General features: G+C 45.0%; 8 protein-coding genes across 8 annotated transcripts in view; 5 read left to right on the forward strand and 3 right to left on the reverse strand.

The window, feature by feature from the left end:
- TREMEDRAFT_73567 (uncharacterized protein) overlaps positions 1–576 on the forward strand; it is a gene marked incomplete at both ends in the record, with an annotated part of 1,807 nt that extends 1,231 nt beyond the window's left edge. Inside the window, 2 exons of the mRNA XM_007003717.1 lie at positions 225–361; positions 545–576. Of these exons, the coding sequence (XP_007003779.1) occupies positions 225–361; positions 545–576 (169 nt within the window). The remainder of the gene's footprint in view (positions 1–224; positions 362–544) is intronic.
- A 463-nt stretch (positions 577–1,039) lies between these two features.
- TREMEDRAFT_29173 (uncharacterized protein) lies at positions 1,040–3,406 on the reverse strand (the record flags this gene model as incomplete). Its single annotated transcript, XM_007003210.1, has 11 exons — positions 1,040–1,102; positions 1,213–1,266; positions 1,309–1,394; positions 1,631–1,724; positions 1,772–2,042; positions 2,245–2,367; positions 2,421–2,545; positions 2,788–2,986; positions 3,195–3,259; positions 3,301–3,331; positions 3,384–3,406. The coding sequence occupies 11 exons, from the start codon at positions 3,404–3,406 to the stop codon at positions 1,040–1,042; spliced, it is 1,134 nt and encodes a 377-aa protein (XP_007003272.1).
- A 199-nt stretch (positions 3,407–3,605) lies between these two features.
- TREMEDRAFT_61302 (uncharacterized protein) lies at positions 3,606–4,886 on the forward strand (the record flags this gene model as incomplete). Its single annotated transcript, XM_007003530.1, has 4 exons — positions 3,606–3,723; positions 3,848–3,889; positions 4,267–4,452; positions 4,774–4,886. 4 exons carry the CDS (start codon positions 3,606–3,608, stop codon positions 4,884–4,886), a joined length of 459 nt encoding a protein of 152 aa, XP_007003592.1.
- A 61-nt stretch (positions 4,887–4,947) lies between these two features.
- Positions 4,948–9,711, reverse strand: TREMEDRAFT_38408 (uncharacterized protein). Its single transcript, XM_007003258.1, has 17 exons — positions 9,519–9,711; positions 9,390–9,411; positions 9,326–9,345; positions 9,215–9,280; positions 9,032–9,114; positions 8,850–8,990; positions 8,670–8,776; positions 8,537–8,627; positions 8,361–8,493; positions 8,211–8,308; positions 7,409–8,162; positions 6,734–7,257; positions 6,555–6,629; positions 6,325–6,511; positions 5,841–6,106; positions 5,369–5,635; positions 4,948–5,170 (listed from the first exon to the last, which is right to left on the reverse strand). Exons 1-17 carry the CDS (start codon positions 9,568–9,570, stop codon positions 5,015–5,017), a joined length of 3,042 nt encoding a protein of 1,013 aa, XP_007003320.1. The 5' UTR covers positions 9,571–9,711; the 3' UTR covers positions 4,948–5,014.
- Positions 9,712–10,047: 336 nt separating this feature from the next.
- On the reverse strand, positions 10,048–10,996 carry TREMEDRAFT_28920 (uncharacterized protein; the record flags this gene model as incomplete). Its single annotated transcript, XM_007003170.1, has 4 exons — positions 10,048–10,178; positions 10,229–10,392; positions 10,494–10,754; positions 10,875–10,996. Coding segments are annotated over 4 exons (678 nt in total), but the record flags the coding sequence as incomplete, so codon positions are not given.
- A 1,705-nt stretch (positions 10,997–12,701) lies between these two features.
- Positions 12,702–14,076, forward strand: TREMEDRAFT_29054 (uncharacterized protein; the record flags this gene model as incomplete). Its single annotated transcript, XM_007003192.1, has 5 exons — positions 12,702–12,900; positions 13,068–13,403; positions 13,500–13,707; positions 13,780–13,908; positions 13,968–14,076. 5 exons carry the CDS (start codon positions 12,702–12,704, stop codon positions 14,074–14,076), a joined length of 981 nt encoding a protein of 326 aa, XP_007003254.1.
- Positions 14,077–14,676: 600 nt separating this feature from the next.
- Positions 14,677–15,462, forward strand: TREMEDRAFT_61306 (uncharacterized protein; the record flags this gene model as incomplete). The annotated part of the gene is made up of 1 exon (XM_007003531.1): positions 14,677–15,462. The coding sequence occupies one exon, from the start codon at positions 14,677–14,679 to the stop codon at positions 15,460–15,462; it is 786 nt and encodes a 261-aa protein (XP_007003593.1).
- Positions 15,463–16,032: 570 nt separating this feature from the next.
- Positions 16,033–16,635, forward strand: TREMEDRAFT_61307 (uncharacterized protein; the record flags this gene model as incomplete). The annotated part of the gene is made up of 3 exons (XM_007003532.1): positions 16,033–16,065; positions 16,115–16,227; positions 16,275–16,635. The coding sequence occupies 3 exons, from the start codon at positions 16,033–16,035 to the stop codon at positions 16,633–16,635; spliced, it is 507 nt and encodes a 168-aa protein (XP_007003594.1).
- Positions 16,636–17,110: the final 475 nt, after the last annotated feature.

The following is a 17,110-nucleotide window of genomic DNA, read 5'->3' on the forward strand; positions in this document are numbered from 1 at the left end:
TCACCGGAAGGAGGCTATCCCGAACCTGAATCAAAACGAATCCGTTACTGATTCCATCTCCCTTCCTCTCGTACCTATCATCTATCTTTCCTTCTTCCTAATATTCTCACCTTGTTCTCCCTTTCATCCTCATTTTATACGACCTTCGACCGGTTTGATTCTCTGTCAACTTTTCGGGAAGATGAACAATATTCAACGGATTGGACAACATGAAGAACAGGTAGGATGGAGACAAGCAAGAGATCATCTGGGAAATTGGATGAAAAAAAAGGTTTAGTATGTACACATTTTGTTGCTTATGAAAAACAGCATGAATATTCCCAGACGTCCCCTTTTTTGAAGGATGGATTTGAGGAAGAGGGTAAGTTATGGTAGGTGTTTCTCAGCTGGCTTTGTCGGCAATGAAACATCTATCAATTCTCCCTCAATCATTTATCTATCATTTGCAAATCATCTACTCTCAACTAACGAGTGTTCTGTTGGTCTTTGTATCTCAGTGAGTATGTTAAGTTTCCTTCCATCTTACCTCTTCTAGATGGATCAGACCTTCTATGTGTCCATCTACGATCTGCGTAAAATGGGGGACAGGGGACATTCACATCTACAATCAGTGAGTATTGTAGGTGGTTTTCTTGATTTTTGTCCACTTTCTCCTCGACTATTGCAAATCCAGAAATTTTTGATACTCGTACAGTTCAATTTGAGCGTGAGTATCGTAGGTGTTTCATCATACCTACATTTCCTGGCTCCTGGCAAATTTACTCAAAGATCTTGTTCTGACCGGTCAATCATCTTACTACCATTTCTGCGAGGGAGAGAGGATGGAAAAAATCCGGAAAATCATGCATCACTCGTGATCATTTCGTGAGGGTATATCTGATCGTGACGTTTGTACGGGACCATTTCCATTGTATCGCATCTCAGACCGATATTGCCATGACAGTTTTCTTTTTATTTTGGGAGCGAAATCGTCTCATCATGCCCATGAATGAGATTTGACATTCGAGATTATGGAGGTAAGGTGACAATTAAAAGATGTCTAAAAAGCTTTTTTGTGAATGATATCGGGATCTTCTTTGTATTCATCCGCTGAAACCCACATCTATCCATCAGTCACCGATTTTACAAGGTCTGAAAAGATTGAATGTCGAGGGACGAGTGGTATAAGATGGGTTGGTACAAGGGGTAAGAGGGTAAACCGAAGAGACGAACCTTTTTGAAAGTACTCAATCCAGCGAGAATACTACCTCCTATCCAAGTGGAATACTATACATCAGCTTGAAACGCAATGGTTTGCAGAAAGCTGACCTTGCGTTCAGGAGGAGCATATATTTTGAGTTTGACATCTTTCAAAGCTAGTTTTTTCACTTCGTTTAATAATCTATCTCCGAATCCTACATCGTTAGTTATGTTTACCCTCGCCTACCTCTGATCATCCATTCCCCTCAATCCCCCAGTTCCCCTAACAGTGATGCTTCGAAGTCATCCGCGACCCTCCAATTCTCGTCACACACTGCGGAAGAAGCCCCCATCAAGTGATTGCAGGGATATGGATTTGACCAAATTTCAAATACCTGATAGAACAGGTATATGTACGCTTGAGGCTATATAGGAGAAGCAAAAAACTTACCAGTACATAAAGTAGATCCACCAGAAAGAACGATATTACTAAATAAACTCTTCCTCAAATCCATATCCGTCCGATTGATAGAATCCACAATGACCTAGAAGGGTTAAGAAAGCAATTGCAAATTTGATTGGTGGGACTGACTTGATGAACACCAGGATATTCTTGTCCTATCAACTCTGGATGAAATAGAATTTCAGGAGCTAAAAACCGTTCGGTACCTAATTGAATAACTTTTCCATCGGGTAATCTGAATTCTTCCCATGCACCCGCATGATCTTTTTCTTCTTTTGCAGGATTAAGAGCGAGGTAACAAGTTTTCTCCTTGATAGTTCTTACTACTTCTTTTTCGGCTGAAGTATGGAGATAATAACCCGCTTTACGGAGTAAAAGTTGGAGGTGTTCAGTTACGTCTCTATGAAATGAGCTCAAAACTAAATTGGATTCTCTCAAATGTCTCGATACCATCCACAGTTTGATAAATGCCCCAGGAGATCCACTTCTGGCCTCATGGAGTCAAAATTGAGAACAAAGGTAGATAGATGATGATGATCCACTTGTCAAAGTGATGGACGATGATGTAAGTAGATTAAGGGAAGGGAAATTCAATGACTTACCTCCCGGCAAGATCTATTCGTCTGATAGCATGAGGCATTGAAAACCCTTCGAAAACAGGGACGGCATGTGTGACTCCATCACCTGAATCTAACACTATTCCAGTAGTTCTTCCTGACGAATATCTCCGAGTCAGCTCTTAGAGTATCGACAAACAGCTACAGAAAACCAAACCCACAGACTGAGAACTGCTTGAACACTGGTGAAGAATGCTGGAACGTTGAAAGTTTCGAAAAATATCTGAGCGGCTACATCCCTATTTTGTCGAGGGTTGAGAGGTGCTTCAGTCAATAAGACAGGATGCTAAGAATGAGCTCGAAAACATTTCTCCTAGTATCCCGGCACACTTTGGCCAAGCTCGTCGTTCCTTTTCACGATTCTGTCTTGATACTTCTTTAAGACGATAGTTTTACGTAGGCTTGTGTATAAGATGGGAACAAGGTCGATGTGGTCCGGGGTGAAATGACGACCAGCAGAAGAATCTACGAAATAGGAGAAAGAAAATGGAGGGATCATATGTACTCAGAGAAAGAAAGTCAACACACTTCCTCCGATAAAGCCTTTAAACCTTCTCCATACACCCAACTCCATATTCTCTCCATATCATCCCAATCATTGACGATACCATGTTCCATAGGATATTTGATTTTTAACAAACCCCTCAGTTCTTGTGCTCGACGTCCTATGAAAAGGTTTTCTTGAATAGCACCAGCCATAATCCTCGGATGTTTCGGTCTTCCTACGCTGTGGATCAGTCGTCATATTCACCTTGACCTCAATCTCTCTCCACCTCGTCAGACTACACCGCTGAGATTCTGTAGCAGGATATGTAGGCATCTGTCTGAGCCCTGGTGCAAGCCTTTGAAGATAAGTTCCCTCCGTTCTTGAAGGTCAGGGATATGAAGGCGATATATGTGAAGAGCATTAAATTGAAGAAGAAAGGTTGACCCACAAAGAAGGTATATAACATGATGGTTGTTCTTCCCCCGCGAAACCAGCTTTGATCGTCCCGGATCCCTTGGCCGTCAGCTCAACTAATTTCCCAATTCTGAGCTCACATTGTCAATCACGACAGGTTGGTTTGTCAGTCTACACCCATCAGTTCATCCGTGATACTCTATAATTGGAGGGATAAGCTCACACGTCGTCGAATTCCGTCGCCATGGTTAGACGTGGACTGGTGAGAGGAGACGAGGTGGAGGAAGTCTCGCGTTGTATGGGAAGTTTTAGTTGGGGATTGAATAAGTTTTGACCTCCGCACTCTCCCATAGGTGGCAACGATAGACGATCTACTCGTACTCGCGTACTCCTTCACAAGTGTCTTCTCAAGTACACAGCGGTGGAAGGAGTGAAGGAGACCAATATGAACGCACAAGATTCAATACCTATAGCTGGTTCATCTAAAAAATCTACCGTCTACATTGCTGGTATCGCTCCCGAGGTGAACGAGCAACAACTTTTAGAGGCCTTTGTGACTTTTGGTGAGTTCCTCCCACCCCTCCACTACCTCTTCTCAACTCATCATGCATCATGATTTGTATCAGAAATCATCAAGATGATCCGAGTCAAGATAAAGTGTATAATTATCAGCAAGCTGATTGATAGGTGATATAATCGATATAAAAATCCCTACAGAACCACATGAACGTGAGTTTTTTTTCACTCCCATTTCAACCACATCTTCTCATTAATTCCCTCTCTCATCTTCATCCTACACTCTTCCACCTTCATACTCAGCATATGAAAAATGGTAGAGAGTCATACCATCCACTTAGAGCCATCAACATCTCATTTCATTTTGCCGGATAGAAACCTTTAAAGTGGGTATGGAACAAAGACCGATTTTGTAGCACAAGATGTTTACACTTTTCGTTTTTCTCGTCAGAATACCATTAGGATTAGGATCAGGGCGATTGTAAGAAAAAGAAAAGAAGGAAATGGGATATCAGATAAAAGATAAAAGATGAAAGAAGAAAGAAAGAAAGAAGGTTACAATAAGAAGAAACGAGACTGATCAAATAAAGCAAACAAACATAGAGGTTTCGCTTTCTTAACATTCGCAAACCCTGCCGATGCTCAAGATGCTATAGATAATTACGACTTAAATGAATTACCAGGTTATAAAGGTCGTGGGAAATTTCTGAAATGTAGTATAGCTCAACCGAATAGATATGGTAATGAAGGTGAAGGAGATAAATTTGATAGACCTGGTGAGTTGGTTTTAGAACTTGTCAAACAGTTCTTTTTCCAAATTCTCAAAAAATACGATATTCGATATTGATTCGACCGACGACAATATCTTTGAGAATGTTCTTTCTCTTCAACTTTTTGATACTACTTGAGATATCATTATCATTCGTCATTTACCGATGTTTAATCGCCATGTATCAACACCATGCGTTTTGTTGGTTCATCGGACTATCATTCTTGATCACTTGAGAATATTGAATGTTTGCCGCTAGCGTTTGAGAATACTGTTGGACCCGAGAGAGATGTGATTACTCGTCAACCCGCAGGAAGCTGACAGACAGTATGGGAAAGTGAAGAATGGCTTAAGAAATATGCCAAACCTTTGGATCAAAACGGAGCTATCAACACTCAACCAGAGGGTCAAAGTAACCCCGACGAAGAAGAATCTTCATAGCTCATTCGATAAGTAATTGTATATCAAATGCAGATATCATGCACCATCAGTACAGAAAGAGTGAAAAAGACAAGGCATTCATATTTGACTTCTATTCACATGCTTACTTCTGTTTTCTCACAATTCTCCTAGATATGTACCAAGCAATAAGGCACTTCAACATCTTCATCATTCTCATCATTCACCATGACTTCCACCAACAAGTTTTTGGTCCATGGAGGAATGGGTTTCTTGCTCACGTGTTCGACCAATTCTGACATGCGCATGTTCATACGTTCCGCCGCCTGGCATGTCAGCTCAAGAACTGCCCGAAGTTCAGTGGGGAAGACAGACACCACTTTGTGATCCATGCGCCCAGCTGACACAAGTGACACTTTGCCTGTCCAATGACGTGGTGATCACATATTTGGACGTCTCACAGGTGTGACGAGGGACGAGAAAAGTGTTGAAAAGTATGTGAGGAGTCAAGAGAAAGGACTTACTTTTTTAGGAGGGACGAAAGATGACCACAGCATCGACACTCCTTGCGACACCATCTGTACCTCCAGATGATGATTCTCCTTGAACCAATCGAGGAACTCTTGTAATGTCGGATTACCAGTGATATCAAATCGGTCCCAAAGAGTCCAGTCCGTCTCTCCATACTTCTGCTTGGCAGCTGCTATGGGTTCGGAGAAACCAAAGAAGGGAAGTGCGAGGTTGACAAAGCCGTTTTTGTAGTCTTCAAGCTTATTTTTCTTGTCCAGCAGCTGAAAAGTCAGATCATTCTTGTTCAAACCTTTCGCCCCTTTTACCCCCGTTTCACGGCTCCCCAGTGCGATATTCAGCTCGTATCGGGATGACAATGAGGACCGAACGGAATAAATGACTCGTAGATGCCATGTCTATCCTACATCACGGGTAGCCCCCGAAGAAAGCCACAAAACGCAATCGACTTCCGACGAAACGACTCACCTTGTACAGTTCCAGACATACCAGACCCACCGCCAAACTGGTCGTCGTGGCAATAGCAGGAATAATCTTCCCCGCTATCAACTTGGTCTTGTGTCTGTCTGCAGGAGTGATACCGTAGTTGGTGGCACGAAGATTCGACGCGGCGGTGATGAAATCGATATGGTAGTTTGAGTCGTCGTCTTTCTCAAAGTCTACGGGAGCTAAACGGAAGCCTGCAAGGGAAGATGGAGATGGAAGAGATGCAACGATGGTATCTACGTCTTCGTCTGGTATGTTAGCGAACTGTGCTCGATTCGAGATGACGAGATTTTGTTTAGTGATATTTTTGCAGCTCATTGAGGTATCGACAAGCACAAGGGTTTGGTGAGTGTGACGGCAAGGATACGACTGCTAAGCAGAGGCAGCGAGTATTTAGTCAGATAGGGTTTCATTGCCCACATACAATGAAGGAGATTACGGAAAGAGGAGGAGGCGAGATACTCACCCGCATCGTTGTTGGCCACTGGATCATTCTCGTTGATTTGTATCTTGACCCCACTCTTCGGTACAAATTCTGGAAGTTTCATACTCTCCAATACCTTTCTGAACAAAGCTGGGTCTTTCTCCCCCTTCAGACCATAATTGAATGCATGGAGGTTGGCCGCAGAAACAATGTATCCCATATCCAGGGGCTGACCATCAACAAGTGTAGTCGAACGATCTCGGATAACTCACGCTGTCAATGTTAAACTCGAGAGGATCAGGAGCACGTTTAGGACCGGACCAGAAGGGTAAGCCGTTGGAATTGACCTACAATGTCAGCATTTCCCTCAAGCCATGTGGACGATGTCGTATCCAAGTATGAGAGTTAAAGAGCCACTCTTTGACGTAGCGATTGACACGGTGTGACTCACCTGATCCTTGGGCAGGTTGTAAAGCAACTGCTTGATCTCATTCGCATAATCGGTCTCATACTGCAACCTCGCCCACACGATACATTCCTCAAAGCTTCTCGGTCTTTCCTTCAATAAAAACCGTTCAATCATCTTCAATTGGTCGTAATGCTGACCCGAGCTCTTCAGAGTCGTTTCAACATAATTTGGCTGGCTGAGATAAAGATTGACCGTGGTAGGAGGATTGACAAACAGGGCATCGAAAGCTTCCCGTGCCCACTGAATAGTATGTTCGATGGCGTTCGGGAAGTTTTTGACTGTGCAGGTGGGGATAGACTTTTCGGGAGGATCCTGAGAAGATGAGTAGGACTCAGTGAGGAAGGGAACGACAACTTGGGTGTTTGCTTTCGTTCCTAGGGTGCCGGATTCAAGAAGGGGCTTTTGGTAGAAGACACAGCGTCTGTCCACGTATTGTCGTGCCATGACGTTATCGAGAGCGTTGGTAACACCGTCGATTGAGGCAAAAAAGTCGTCACCATAGACATCTGTACATAAGCGATCAGTCTGGAGGATCAAACTTTCACCGTTCAGTCTGGTTGTTCACCTGAGAGGAGGTACACCAAAGGCGAGGAGACATGCGGCGGTGTGGTAGGACAGAGCAAGAGGGAGAAGGTCCAGAGGGGAAAATCGACTCACTCTCAGTCTCTGGTCCCACACGATCCTGATAACTCTTGATATGTCCATTCAACTCAGGGTTCATAACAACCACCGCAGATGCCGCACTGTCCGCTTTAAACTTGCCCAGATCCTTAGCACGGAATAAAAACTGTCGATTCAAATTGCTCTTCTCAATCGTATCCAGATCAGTGACATGTATCACACCCTTTTCACCAGTCGCCAAACCCATCATGCTCCAGTTCTTGAGCATCTCACAACCGATAGCTCCAGCACCGACTAAAAACTGTCTTTGGTTTGCGATGACATTCTGGAAGGTTTTCCCGAAAACAGCTATTTGACCGTCATATCTCGATCCAAGAGGTTGGCAGTCCGCCTCAGTGGGTTGGGTGGCGGGCATGGATTCGAGTGAGTCAAAGTACATGGTTTGTTGCATAGGATGGAATTTTGCTGAGCAAGCTTTGAGAACTTCTTGAGCCACGAAACCGCCGATAACAGCTACCATGGGAGACAGCTCGCCCGTGGCTTGGAACGAGAGGGCTTCTAAGATTTTTTCGTCGACTTCACCCTCACCGTTGGCAGCGGAATGAATTTCCTTCGCGAGGGACACGATCGTGACTGCTTCACCTGCATTGCGTGGTCTAGGTAGATGGCCGGCTCTTTCATAAAAGACGGAGAGGGCTTGGAAACCGGCATGAAGGGTGGTAGGACGATCCCATTTGGCAAAGTCAGTGATGAAGAGTTCCGGTTTGGCAAGGGATTCTTTGAGTGATTTCTACAGGGTGAGTATCGTCGACTGTACGGCAGATTGACCGAAACGCACGAAATGAAGGATTTTGGGCATCTTGACTTGTGTGAAGATACCACCAGATTTGTACGACCCCGACCCGACGGTATTGCCAATGGTGAAGGTATATGGACCTGGGTTGTCAGTTTGCATCTTATCTTTCACATTGGCCTCGCTCAGACCGACCCTTCACAGTGACTTTCCGTGGTTCACAACCATTGAGAGCCTCCATTCCTTTGACCTCTGAAAAGGTCACAAAGTCTCCATCCTCCAATCCATGTCGGGTTTCTTCCAAACAGGTCACTACCGCTTCTTCACTCTGTCCATCAGTTCAGTCATCCCACAATATATACTATACTGACCTCCTCAATCTCGGCCACCATGCCTGTCTGGGGATTCTCGCCTGTGGGATCTGCACAAGTGAAGTCATTGCCAAAGTCGTTGAATACCGATCTGATCATCAGCTTTGACAGGATAATGCAGCCGCCCACTTACCCGAAGAGACCTCGTACATCAGCAGCGATGAAATATATTCCGTGGCTTCTGCAAAATTCGTCAATCTCAACTTGCTTCGGGATGAGTGTATTTGTCAAGACGACAACCTGATGATCAACACTGTGTCCCTTTCACTGGGCTCGAATTTCGTTTCATGACGGCGGAACCAATGAGACTGACCTGGAAAGGGGCTACCATCTCGGGGTTGATCTCCCCGCTTCCTGGCAGAACCTTGATGGGCACATAGCTGTTCAATTCCGCCAATCTTGGTGCTGTGACTTCCGCTCGGGACTTTCCAACATCTTCTTCTCGGAGAAAAAACTGAGATCAGTATCATGCAAAGGTATAAAGTGGGTTGTCACCTGTGTACCAAGATCGGCGATTTCAACAGGGTTAGGGTCGTATATGGTGACGCTCTTGACTCCAGCTAAAGCAACGTTCTTCGCTTAAATATGTTAGCTGGCCTCTCTTCAGGACATGAAGGGCAAGATCGATCGAGAACAACTCTGGAATGGTAGTAGAGTAGGTGGTGGCGAAGGACTTACCAATTTCCACGCCTAGTCCTTTCATACCTACAATGAGGACGTTGGAATGTGCCATCTTTTGCATGGCTCATCATTAGCTGTTATGAACTACTTTCAGCTGGGAAGTCTTACCTTCATGACCCAAGACATATCTGTTGGATCAGTCAGATGCCTTCCTGAGGGTGGAATGACTTACAGCTGACGAGAGTAAAGACCCTCTTGGTCGAGTCAGCAACCACCATAACATGGAGAACGTTCACCAAAATCAACTTACCGTCAACTATGATATGTCAGCCAGCTCGTCCTCATCGAAGTGGGAAAGGAAGCTCACTGGTGTTACCAGGGACTACCTCGTCCACCTGCATAGGGGCGGCCATATTGGATGTCTTGCCGCCGGGTAGTTTGTGAGATCTCTTCCAAAAAGGGTTTGTCACAGGTAGATGTAAGGGGAAGCAGAAGATACTATGTCTTGCTATGTCTGCTAGTGTGAGGTGAGAGACGAATCAAGTAGAAAAGGGGGGAAGTACAAAGAGAAAGTGAAGGAAGAGTAGTGAGAGAGACTTTAGGTGCGGGCTATGACGATTTCAACGTGGCGGAGGCATTTTCAGTCGGTGCAGATGGCGCTGATTCAGCATTCAAAATGACAACGTATGCATGCATCACGAGTGTCCGGGTCATAAACAATCTATCTCTAATGGGTATGCTACAACGAATGAAATCATGAAGATTTAATGAGATGAATGTGAAATATAGCTTCATAACAGGGCTATCAGTCCAATGAACAGGGGCAAGATGAACCCTATCACGGGTATTCTATAGATGGGGAAAGCCGCACTTCTGAGACATATTAGCTTTCAGCATGAGCAGAGAAGATGAATCACTGACGATGGAGGTTTGGAGATTATTTTGACTGTCAATACTGCGACCAATCCATCTATAGGTGGACGGTCGGAAGATTCCACAGTAAGATAGTGATTGATCATATCTTATCGTCAGCATGTCATGAGAAGTTGTCATCGACCAAGGTTGACTGACCAGCGGCATAAGGTAACAACCCAGAAACATACTTGACATCGGTTTGATAGGTGTAATTGGCGAACGTGGACACGCCAGAGAAAGTGGAAGAATTGGAAACGTTCAAGGTGGGTATTGATTGACCCGTGAGATTACCAGCGAGAAAATCTCGTCCAAGATTGTACCTATATATCAGATCTCAACCCTATGAAGTAGATTCCGTCAGGTTGAAAGACATAACGACGGCTAGGTATTGGAGGATAAGGTGGAGGAAAGGAATACTGACCCATCAAGGATTATATCATGTCCACTCTCCGCATTCATCTCCACGCTTGTCGCAATGAAATACGCCCCAGTCGAATTCTGGATCCAATAACGAGCATGTAAACCTCCTTCAAAACTTTCTCGACAAGTACCAAGATATGGATCGTTGAAGTCCCATCGAAGTTCTTCTACCTGAGTGACGTTCCCTGAAGATTCGCCCAGATTGGCGGCTTGTGTGTCTCCAAGATGTTGTCCTAGACATTCGCTGGCGAGAAATGTGCTTCTGACATTTGTTCAGCTCCTGTCCTCACGCACTCGCTGTCCCTCCCCCTGATCGTTCCCGGCCGTAAATGGAAGGATAGATATTTTGATCGATAGGATCAGAAAGCTTCAAAAAACTCACAACATGAGATTGAGAAACCCTCCATTATCAGCACTATGAACCAGTACTTCGGAGTCAGATTCGGCAGATATGATGATGTTCATTGGTTCTCCCAGACCTTGTGGGAAGGTCCCATTGACGATCTATCACGTCAGTCCAAGTCAGTCGAGTGTAGTAAAATGTCGAGGATGGACACGGGTCAGCTCACCGTGAGCATGGACCCTCCACTGAGAAGAGGATTGTGAAAATCGGTATCCGCTCTCCCTCGCAGGGGTGGCAATCCCACATCTCTCCCGATTTCTCTGACGTCCAACGCCAACAGCGGTGTTGATAAGATGATAAGGGCGGCCAAAAGTACGATCGGTAGTCTAGGTGACATGACTCTGTTGAGGGTTGAGGTTGACGGTGAGGGTGTCAAATGCTGAGCTCGTAAGTGAAATGATTATATACAAAAGACTCGAATAGTGGACGGATGGCTCGTGATCGTCGGGCTCGTGTCGGGGATGTTCAATATGCTTGATTTGACCCAGTTGGTCAGTTGCCAGTTGCCAGTTGATCGAACGACACACGCGCAGACCCAGTCCGGCCTCGGGGACTAAGCGAGGAAACTCCAACCCGTGGATTCTATAAGTCTATTCTTTCCAGCAGTAGTAAGGAGAGGACGTCGATGGCCGTGGCCCGGTCGGGGTGAGGGTCGACAAAGGTACAGATGATAAGAGGCAGATTACGGGGAAGGATGAAGAAGAAGAGAGTGAGAAGTGAAAGTTGGTTCAAGCTGCAATCGGCAATTACTTAGCACTAAGTACGGCGTCGATTTAGTCTCATCGCAACTTCGCATTCTTCATCTTCATTTCTCAAATTTCACTTGTTCCCACCACTACCATATCTTCACCAAAACACCTGACATATGCATAAAAGTACCATCGTCAGAATCAGTAAATTGGTGGCTAACTCCTTGTACTTGCAGATGCATACAAAAGCTCATGTGGGAGATGTTCTCTTGTCTAATAAACTGGTCAGTGAACTTGACATTTGGTCGCAAAAAGTGCCACATTCATCTTCCCCAACTGTGAGACAAGTCAATTGGGAAATACAATATAGGTAGATGATGCATAACACTATCTACTGAGCCTTATATCAACAGATAAGTATGGAACTTCATAGAAAGAGAGAGAGAAGAGACATATAGTGGAATGTGGTAGAAGGGAAGAGAAGGCTTCAACTTACTTTTCCACTGAGTACACCAACCCTTCAAGTAGTTAATTTCGTCTCTTTTCCGCCAATACCCCTCTCAATACTTCATTGGCCAGTCTCCAGAATGCTCAGATTGGATTGTAGCACCGGATTCACCTCTACAAGCTCCTTGATTGCATTTTTTCAGATCAGAAGCAAGATGGAATCCAGTATAACTAAGATGTCAGCAGTAGCCAGTCACAAATTGAGGTAGGATGACATATAACACATTTCACACGGAGAAGTGATAAGTAGAGTTGATGGAATTGTATGGAGAGGCATGTGGATATTGAGGAGGGATGCACACATAGTGACAGATGGCTGCATGGTCCAAGAAAGATGATAGAGATGTAGAATGTCAAATGAGAAACGAAGATGAAGAATGTAAAGTTGCGATGAGACTAAATCGACGCCGTACTAAGTGGGAAAAGTCGTCGGATCCAATTTGACTTCTGACATCTTCCTTCTCTTTTCGTGCTCACCATCGGATCACTGATCTTTACTGGGCGAACAGTGATCTCCATATCTTAGTCTGCGAGCAGTCATTCAGGGTAGGCTATCGCGGGATCAAGAGTCGACAGCATGTCGGTCCGTCCTCTCTTCCAGAAGTATGTGATGAATGGACGATTTCAACCATCTCTCCGATCTTCCTTCCTCTCCCGTCAAGCATCGACAGCGTCGACAACTGCCGGGTCTACACCCAATTCCCCTTCGGTATATTCGGGAGACGTAGCTACAGGACATGAAGGATCGAGTGGTCGTACAACCCATTTTGGGTTTCGTCAAGTTCCAGAGGAGCAGAAAGAGGCTCTAGGTGGGTATTCGTTTCAGCGCCCAATCACCTTCATACATAAACATACAAACTCAACTCTGAAAGTCACATGAGTTAGTATGAAGAGGTTGACTTGGTAAGAAGAGGGATCTGCTGAAATTGTCGGGGAGACCAAAGAAGCTCTGGAATGAACGTCACTCATACAACAGTTGGCGACGTATTCAGTTCCGTCGCTTCTAGTTATGATCGAATGAACGATGCCATGTCTCTCGGTATACATCGACTATGGAAAGATTCATTCGTCTCTTCTCTCTTACCTCGACTCCCTCCTTCTTTCCATGATCCTGACAATTCAGCATCGGGCCCGCAAAAGATCTTCAAATGCCTTGATGTGGCAGGTGGGACGGGCGATATAGCATTGAGAATATTGGATCGAGCGAGAGACAAGTTCGCTTGTAGGGATGTAGAGGTGGAAGTGGTAGATCTGAACGAGGGCATGTTGAATGAAGGGAGGAAAAGGGTAGCAAAGACCATGTATTATAACAGTGAGTTTATGCTTCTTTTTACCTGCATACGCCCTTGACATCTCTTTCAACGTGTAATGTCTCACATGAGATGAAAAGATAAGTCTTAATATTCAGCTCCTCAAATTCGTTTCACTCATGGAAACGCTCAATCTCTACCTTCTCACATAGCCAACAACTCCATCGATCTCTACACCATCGCGTTTGGGATACGGAATTGTACTTCCTTACCCGCTGTTCTCAGTGAGGCTCATAGGGTGTTGAAGCCTGGAGGTAAGATCGGTGTGCTAGAATTTGGAAAAGTCACCAATCCTCTATTCAAAGAGTGAGTCTAGTCCTTCCTACCGAATCTTGTTGTCCTCCTCTAGGATATTCTCCAGGATCAGCTGAGATATAGGGTTTATCGACAATACTCATTTTCCTTCATCCCCATACTGGGTAAGATTATCGCTGGCGATGCGGATTCTTACCAATATCTAATTGAGTCCATTGAGCGCTTTCCTTCTCAACCTGAATTTGCAAAACTGTACGTCCTTGATTCTTCGGCGGCCGAATGGTCCACGTTTGTTAAAGCTGATAGAGCAGCATGCAAGAAGCAGGCTTCAAGACTGGGCAATTGAGGGAAGGTAAGGGAGGTGCATGGACGGATCATACTGGCGGCATAGCTACCGTTTGGACCGGCGTCAAGGCCTGAACATCATTCCCGTTCACCCCACTCGGTCAACTCATCGACTTGCTTCCTCCCTACCTTCCAAGTAACACGATATCTCGTCCGTATATCATCACCGAATCATCAGAACATCTCAAAGTCTCTCACGTCATATACGAATACACATGCATCTTCGACATCTTTCATCTCCTTTCCACGTCATTTGCCTTACCCACAAGGTTCTCCGTTTTGGTATCCATTTTTTCCATCCTTTCATATCTCGTCATTTATCCACTGACGTAATTGACAACCTTCGTCTGACCACTGGTCTACTCCGACTCTTGATGTCAAAAAGACAGTCTTCTCGAAGCCGACTCCATAACGATGACGGTGTTCAGCAAGAAAGTCGAGATCCGACTCGTAGATGATGGAGAATTGACTTGACCTGGAGTATGCTCCACGCTGAGAAGATGACGAGTGAGTAGTGACGTATTTCCTTTCTTTTTCCTTGATTGAGTGTGGGAGCCCACGTCATGACATTCATTTAAAAACACGCGGAGGGGAGACTCACCTTAAATTCTCTCATCAATCACTTCTCACCTCGTGAAACATATTGGACCGATCAAAGTTTGATAGACACCATCCATGTCGGAAACAGCTACAAACGTCAACCAAAAATCACTAGGCGGAATCCGAACGAGGCTATCCCAAATTGTCAGAGGGCTTATCGATCGAGTGAGAAGGTCTCGCAGGACGCAGACCTCAATAAGCGACAGCAGATACTCCTCATCCTTGATCGCCGAAAGTTCTAGCAGCCAGCCACACTCATGGGATACACAATCACGTATCGATGATCCTCAAACTGTTTTTGACACTCACGGGTTCGCAGCGTTGATCCGAGTGGACGAGACTTCCGATGGAATTTTTCAACCCACAATAACGTATAGTCTTTGTGTATCTTACTCACAAGCCCTGGTGTCCAGGCCTGATGGTCGTAGAACTTCAGCAGGAGATGATACACTTGACATATTCGACAGACTTCAACAGCCAAATTTTGCCGACGAAGAGACGCAGCATGAGTGGGTTCGGACGGTTTTGGAGTGTCATCGAAACCTTCATGATGATCTAAGTGACAAACTCAAATCACTTTCTCGCCTAGGATCGACAGATAAATTGATACAGATCAATAAGATCTGTGGCTCATTGGGAGATACGTTGTCGGCTGTGAAAGAATACCCAAGCTTAGGTATGGTGGTTTGGTGTGACAACAGAGAGATTTATGAATTTTTGGTCAAGACCAGTAGTTTCAACTTCGATCCGAAGGAGTACGAGTGCCGACGTGTCGATGAAGGCACACGGTTTGAAGATAGACTTGATGGAACTGTTTATGAAGACCCGCCGAGGGGACGGACACTGTTAAGGAGCAAGTAATCATCCAGGGGTTTAGCCTTCTCGGACAAGTCTTTGTGAATATGACATGGTAATTGCTCAAACGGTTTCTAACGCTTCTGATGTTGAGCAAGAAGAGGCATCAATCCGAAAGAGGTTAGGCCGAGAATTGTCGGCTAAACAACCCGATGGATAAGGTCCGTGTACTGTAGTGTATCTGATGGAGTGAGATCAAGCTCAAGATCCGGCCGTTGATGTGACCTCCTCATTCCACCGCCTCACCGATGGAAGGTTTCACATCTCGCTTGTATAGACGGAGCATAGGGTGAATGATAGTGAGAATTTCAATCTTTCCCTTTCATCAAAGTAGATATTCGTCATTTAGCTAGGATGCATGTGGAAAGAGTTCATCGGTCTTCCTTTTTGATATACGATGGATGATCCGTTCATCGGGACGTAAAGCTTAACGACCGCTTAGCGCTCTAGCCATCTTGGTCGGCGGGGGAGGACAGGTTTGATGGTCATAAAAATGAGAACCGAATTTCCATCAAGATAAGTTTCATACCTACACCCGCCATACTTCCGATTTGAGAAACATTCATACCAATCAGAATGTCATCACCCCTCAAAGAGAATCAACACTCGGTAAGCTCTGATAAAGACCAGAAGGGGGAAGAATTGAACAAAGAGACAGGCTTCGCAACCATTATCTTGGCGAGCTCGACCGGGATCTCTATGTGCGGTATCCCCTGTTGGTCTCATCGTGGAACCCATACAGGGATTTATGTACAGAGGAGGACGGATCACGTCAGTGATCTTCCAAATCATCTCCCTTTGCTACGGAATCACAACAGGGATCATGGATCTGACGAGTTGTGGAGGGAAAATTTCCGTGCCTTTAATAATTCTTTCTCAAAAAAGTTTTCCCCAAACCCGGAGATCGTTGAAGCAGGTGGAAAAGACATGCCTGACAAATTATTTACAGAGCTGGAAGCGAGGAGTCTTTCGAGTTGTGGAAATGTGACCACTCGGCGTCCTACTTCAATCTGTGTGTTCACCGATGAGGAATATCACGGTGAATTTGTTCTGAACCTGACAACTGTATGCCGACCAGGGGCCAAGCCACAAGGCACAACATTATTAACAGGTAGGACAATCGGAGCAACCACAAGCGACGCTCTCGAAGACGAAGCGTCTACGATCCAGGAGCTATAGGCCTGCCCCCGGGCTATTACGTTCACTAAGTGACATGATGATGATCTTGTCAAGGGAATCATGGTCGGACGGATAGAAGAAGATGCATGTTGACTTGCACGTGAGTTGGGTAGTTGACTAAGATTTTCCAACGACCATCTGGAAGATGATTGATTCATATTCAGTAAATAAAATAACTTGAGGAATACTATTTTTGTTATCATGACTTGGATAGCATAGTTCCCTGAAAGTCTGACCCCCATGGTAACTAGGCAACCGAGCGAGATAAACTAAGATGAGATCAAAGTTGATACGTTCGGTACCGGCCTTACAAACTAGATGCCACCTAAGGATTTGTGAGATGATCAGAATCAATCTTCTTAAGGCATCCAAAGTCTCCCTGATTGTTTTCGTAACATGATTGAGACCTTCTAGCATGGACGAGGGAGGGAAAGTGCCACATCATCATTTCCGCCACATCCTCCTCCACCCTCGT

This window comes from Tremella mesenterica, assembly GCF_000271645.1.
Source record: "Tremella mesenterica DSM 1558 unplaced genomic scaffold TREMEscaffold_3, whole genome shotgun sequence".
NCBI lineage: Eukaryota > Fungi > Basidiomycota > Tremellomycetes > Tremellales > Tremellaceae > Tremella > Tremella mesenterica.